The sequence below is a fragment of the Stegastes partitus genome, unplaced genomic scaffold (genome assembly GCF_000690725.1).
Source record: "Stegastes partitus isolate 25-593 unplaced genomic scaffold, Stegastes_partitus-1.0.2 Scaffold1153, whole genome shotgun sequence".
Classification (NCBI taxonomy): Eukaryota; Metazoa; Chordata; class Actinopteri; family Pomacentridae; genus Stegastes; species Stegastes partitus.
In genome coordinates, this window is record NW_007578884.1 from 38,503 (window position 1) to 44,453 (window position 5,951).

Below are 5,951 nucleotides of genomic sequence, written 5' to 3' on the forward strand. Positions count from 1 at the left end.
GGGCACCAAATTGGTCAGGACCGGCCCTGAACAGATGTGAAGTTTTGCACTTTTAAAGGTTTCGGCTCCGAAAATTCAGCATCATTTGGCTTCTTTGTCTTTTTGCTGAAGGAGAAAAAGCAGCTAAAGGATTCAGCGAAAGATTTATTAGATGTACGTAAATCTGTCTGTGGACTGTCCACTCACGCTGAAGGATGATTTTTATGTCTTGATGTCATATTTCAAGGTTCACTTTCTCCTTGGAAGTTTCTCAGGATCGTTCGGTGAAGAAACGGCTGCGAGTTAGTTTGGACTACAGCACTTCTTGCCTCCGTAATAGATCTGAAACTTCGGTCCGCTCCGTGGATATTTGATATTTTGACACCTAACGAGCCACTTGTGCATTTAGGTAGAAAAGCTCATTAACCGGCGGAGCGAAAACAAACTCGTGTGAGCTCCTCTGTGGCTCTGGAGGTTGACAGCAGTTTTTAGAATAAATTATGGCAAAGTTGTCTTTGAAGAACAAGGGACAGCTGATATATTCTTATTATTTATGGCCTGCTGTGGCTTGTTTTTATGGACCTGCAAGTGTCTAGTAAAGGACGAGCAAATGGACCAGAATTAACTGCAGCTGCAAACTCTAGCTTCACCTCAACTGGGCCAAGTGTCATTGTGTTTTCAAAGGCATTCTGGGAAATGTAGGAAGTCAATCAACAGGGAAAGCACCGAAGAATATGTACCAACTGAAGGACGTTTGTTGTATTTGCCTTCAGTGGCAAAAAACTACAGTTCCTCCAAGAAAACTTAATTTTAAATATTTATTCTGTTCTGTTATATTTTACTTACTAGATTCTAGCATGTGGCTTTTTATTCTTTGCTTTGTGATGATTCTATTTAGTTTGGTGTTTGGTCCTTGGCCTTGGGTTGTTTTTTTGCCCTGGATTTAATGTCTGTTTTGTGAAGCATCTTGAAATGTTGTTTTAGAAAGAGGCTACATTAATGAAGTTATTATGACCGTTTTATTTGCCACCGCCGTCTTGTTCTTTACTCTCTTTTCATCATTTATAAAAGGTGAACTTTAAAATGCCCTGAAGTCCAAAGTCAAAGATGTTTGACTTACAACGATGGGAAACAGAAAAGCAGCAAATCTTCACATTCAGAAAGCTGGAACCGGATCTTATTTGTCATTTTGGTTTGACGGTTGATGGGTTCAAACCTGGACAACCGTATTTTACATGCACATTTTGAGAGTCAAAACATGTTTTACAGATATTTTAAAAAGGAGACTAAGAACTAAAAGACGAACTAACGAGGTGATGTTAAATAAGCACCATTTAAACATCACATTCATCCCACTGGAACCACCACTGACCCTGTGGTTAATACAGGCCACAGTGTTGGTTAGAGCCGACTTTCTCCGATTCATTTACTGACACACCACAAGAAAAGGTGACGTTGTGTAATGAGAGCAAATGTCAGGTCCATAAATGAAACTGTTAAAAGCAAAAGTAAACTGCAGATTTAGGTCACGTACCACACGATAAGAACGCCGGTTTTGGAATAATTTACATATGATTTACATACAGGAGTGCTCCGCTGCACACACACTCTTATGTGTTATGACATTTCAAGGCCCAAATTCACATGAAAAACACAGAATATCTTCAGTTCCCTTCAACGGATCACATTTTAAAGTAACCCACACACATTCAGAGCGGTCCTACGCTCTTCAGAGCCGCGCTCGTGATGTTTCCAGGCCCACGGCCTTCAAACAATAAAGACCTTTCAGTTCTTCAACATTCCTCTTCAGCCTCAAGAATGAAGAACAACTTTACTACACATTTACACCGAAAATCTCTCCGGCAGACTCGCACGTTTAATCTGAAGCGGTCCTACAGTTAATTTTATAAAGAAGCCCAAGAGCCGTATTCACACTAATCAAGGCTCAATCAGGTCCTCGTTAATTACAACTCGTTAAGCTCATCAACCAATCAGCTCTTTAATGAATGTCATCAAGCAGCAACTGTCATCTGTCACCGAAAAGAAAACCGAATTGAGAGGCTCGTAATGTCATTATCTGGCCGTCTGTCACAGCGCAACATGTGAGCTCCTACTCACTTGTGATCAACATGCTTCTGAAGTGTTTGATGGATGAAACTTCAGCAGGTTTCCATGTTTCCCCCCAAGAGTAGAATCAGACGAAAGCAGGGAATTAAATCCAAAAGTCACATATCCAGAGTTGTAGCAGTAGAGCAGTAGAGTCCAGTCGTGCTGGTCATGTTGGGCATCATGTTAATGAAGTCATTGTTGAAGATTTCCCCTTTCCCCTACCACTCCCCTTCCTCTGGCCCGGACTGGACCAACTGAGCTTCAGAGGGCGGGGGTGCGTCCTAAAAATAACCTCCAGGGAACACTTCAGCAGACATGAGCGCCGGCCAGAGGAGCTGGGAGGACTTTCAAGTTGGCGAATTTACAGATTATTGGAGGACCACAGGCAGGGAGGGGCAGGTTGTTCTCCTCTGTTAATAACTTAAAACAGGAAATCAGACGTTCTACTTCACCTGCAAAGAGGCTCAATACGAATCAATACCCCCCACTGCTCGGGCCCGCATCACAACCCCGAGATGGTAAAATCACAACGAGAAGATTAACAAGACGAACTTTCCTCCCCTTTCCAGATTGAATACGTTTCACCAGGCGAGAACCTCTGACCTCCTCGTGGCCGTCTGCTGCCGGAAAACAGACGCTTCAGACCAAACGAAAGGGAGATTCCTCACTGAGGAGGATAAAGTCCTCGTCGCGCCCCTTAATAGTCCGCAGTTCCTCGAGGTTTCATCTCGGCTCGGTCCAAGGTATACCATTAGCGTTAATGGCCTTCCATTTAACGCGTAGGTGTTTGATTATGGGCTTTTAAATGTGAATAACTCCCTCTGAGGAGTGGAGAGGTGAGCAGGAATGAGTGGTTTCGCGCGACTCGCTGCATTAATTCACAAGTGGAGGAGGAAAAAGTGGGAGCATGTAAACAAGTAATGGACTTTTCCCACAATGCAGAGTCTCGGAGCAAAGAGGAGGAGAAACTTTCAGAGAGAGGCCTGAACAGCTAGCATTGAGGCTAACAACATCACGTCGACAACAAATCGATGGCGAGGTACCATTTTGGTCGCTAATCAAATCGCAGCATATAATTCCAACTAATTGATTCTAATATGTGTGTGTGAAGCAGTTTATGGCAGCAGCTGCTCTGAACAGCAGGTTCAATCTCTTGTGTCGCCTGCTTCATATTTCCTCTGATGTTTTGCAACATCTGTGATTCGTGGGAACGTTCTGGACATTTGGGATGCAGACGTCTCCATCGGATCCCCCAGCTACACTCAAGATGTGCAGATGATGCATGTTTCAGCCCATTAAATGACTTATTATTGCACGTCATTCCCGTAGATGTGGTCCAGTAGGAACCTCTTATCAGGCCTTGTCATTATTGATAGACAGAAAAAAAAACACCAATAACGTCGTGACTGCTTGCACTTGAGTAAATAAGTGTCACACTGGAAGCAGCTTTACAAAATGGATTCAAGTCAGATTTCAATATGTATCATGGAAAAACAATGTCAGTTTTCTTGGTGCAGGATTTCATGCTGCTACGTGATTGGCAGGTTGTCGTTCCTAATAAAGAGCGCGCGACTTGTGTATTTATTCATGTATTTACTGAGTCAGTCCGAACCCACAGGCCTTCGGTGTGGATCTGAATAGACGGCGGCTGCAGAAATGAGGATTAAAGCTTTCGCTCGAGGCCGACCTCTAACACAAACACTCTCCGACTCGCCGCTGTGTGCAAGGTTACACAAGACTGCGTTTCCTTTTCCCAAGCCAGAGCCTCTCGGGCGTCAGAGGAGGAAGAATCCAACAATACTCCCAGCGGATGGGAGGTTCTGTGTGTGCGCGTCCTTTTGTGTGCGTTTGAGGATTCTGAGGCGGCTACAGTATGCGAGGTTGTGTTTACTCTGGGCAGCTGGCTGCGTGTCGACTCTGGGTGGTTCTGAACGTACTGTTTGTGCTCGTGAAAGTGTGAATGTGCGACGTCTAATCTGAATCCAGCCTCCGAGGCTTCAGCGCTGGTATTTCCGATGCAGCGGTGACAGGAAGCGGCCTGCCGTCCTGAACCGCGTCCCTCCTCTAACATGGCACTCTGCAAGACCCGTTACTTCATCTGTCAGACAGGGTTCACTGGACTTCTCTGTATGAAATTTCAGCAACTTAAACATCAAAACTAGCAATCAAACAGTGTTGGTACAAAGCAGCCAGCCCTGTTCACCCACGTTGCTGGATCAGTCAGTGTCAGTTCAGATTTCATCTCAAATCAACACATTTTTTAGAACAATTTCTGCTCAACCATCTCTGATATTTTTATAGCATAAATTATAAATACTTGTAGAGATATTTGTGAAATTTTAGCCTAACACAGTAAATATCTTTTGAGATGTATACTTATTAAAAAGCCCGTCCACCAACTTTCGGCAGGTTTTTTCGCACGTTGAAATTTGACGCTATGTTTGAACGACAACATCTCAGGAACTACTATAGAAAAAACTTTTCACAGTTATTTCTCATCATGATATTGACTAGTCTCTCTCTGTTTTGATCATTTTGAAACCCCAGAACTCTGTTCTACTTCAGCAGTATGTTTGTTTTTGTATTACAGCTTGTCAAACCTGCTTGATCACTCATGAAAAATCTACAAAAATAACTTTTTTTCCATTTTTGTGACCAATTTTTTAATACTATGAAGTCTTCTATATGTTTTTCTTCAATATTATTGTGACATGCAGCTACATAGAGTTCAGAAAATATCTTTAGATCACTTCTGCATTATTATTATTATTTTTTGTTAATATGAGCTTAAAGATGGCACTTTTCATGATAGCTTCAGTTATTTTATTTCATTCAAGCTACTTGTTCAATATTGCAGATTCTGAATCAATGACACGATGAGAAAGAACTGAAAAGTTCAGGCTTTTGTCTTCAATAGTTCCTGAGATGTTGTCATTCAAACATCGCTTCAAATTTCAACGTGCGAATAAACGTGGTGAAAGTGGGTCGATGGGCAGTTGTTGGTTTTCTTTAAAAAAAAAAAGATCCCGAGAAATATTGGATATATCAATCTAGAATTTCACAGATACCATTTTAAATATCTATAGTTTAGGATAAAAAAGTTTCAAGCAAATCAGTCAAATTTAAATTTGTCACAATTACGAGTCCGCCATCAGCAACATCAACCATAAACCAAACAACGAAGACAAACTAAACTGGATTAAAATAAAAAATGTAAATAAAAAGAAAACAAAATTAGGAAAAAAAATAAAATAAAATAGAGAAAATCTCTAAAAAGAGGACTTTTATCTGCAGTATTTGTTGAACTTAACTCCAGCACGGTCAGTCAATAATAATTTATCTATTATTCTAATATAATTTGTCTTTTAAGACCAAATACTGACTCACAGCTTCTCCAGACTCAATGGGTGACGATCGGAAATTTTCAAGAAATCCCGTAAGTCTTTTTCAGTTCGCTGAAACTGTGTTGAAAATAATCTCTTGTGTCCTAAGCTGCCTCTTCCAGGGAAGCAGGTTGGATAAATAAATCGACTCGGCTCTCTGACTCATGAATTCTGCGGCTTCCAGCGCTACAAACATCTGCGGTTTTGAATCGGAACAAAACGTTGAACAAGTACGTAGGACTTAATTTACACATCACAGCTAATCTCCTTCTGTTTGTGCGATTGAAGTAGCAGCAATAACGTTTCAGTCATCAATCCCACTAAAATAAAACCCTTCTTTGGGTGGACTGTTTGTCTTGGCAGGCGCAGATCTGAAGTCAAACACGGTTTTCGCTGTCGATTTATTGGGAATCTGATTAGATCTGCTCTTTATTGGTGCTCAGTGATCTGAGAGTGTGAGCTAATGGACCGTCCACACAC

At 41.6% G+C, this 5,951-nt stretch overlaps 1 protein-coding gene across 1 annotated transcript in view; it reads right to left on the reverse strand.

Annotated features, from left to right (window-relative positions):
• The window catches only part of LOC103368429 (rho GTPase-activating protein 7), a 39,422-nt gene extending 37,098 nt beyond the window's left edge, over nt 1-2,324 (reverse strand). The window contains exon 1 of the mRNA XM_008296810.1: nt 2,098-2,324. Within this exon, the coding sequence (XP_008295032.1) occupies nt 2,098-2,110 (13 nt within the window). The 5' untranslated portion in view covers nt 2,111-2,324. The remainder of the gene's footprint in view (nt 1-2,097) is intronic.
• Nucleotides 2,325-5,951: the final 3,627 nt, after the last annotated feature.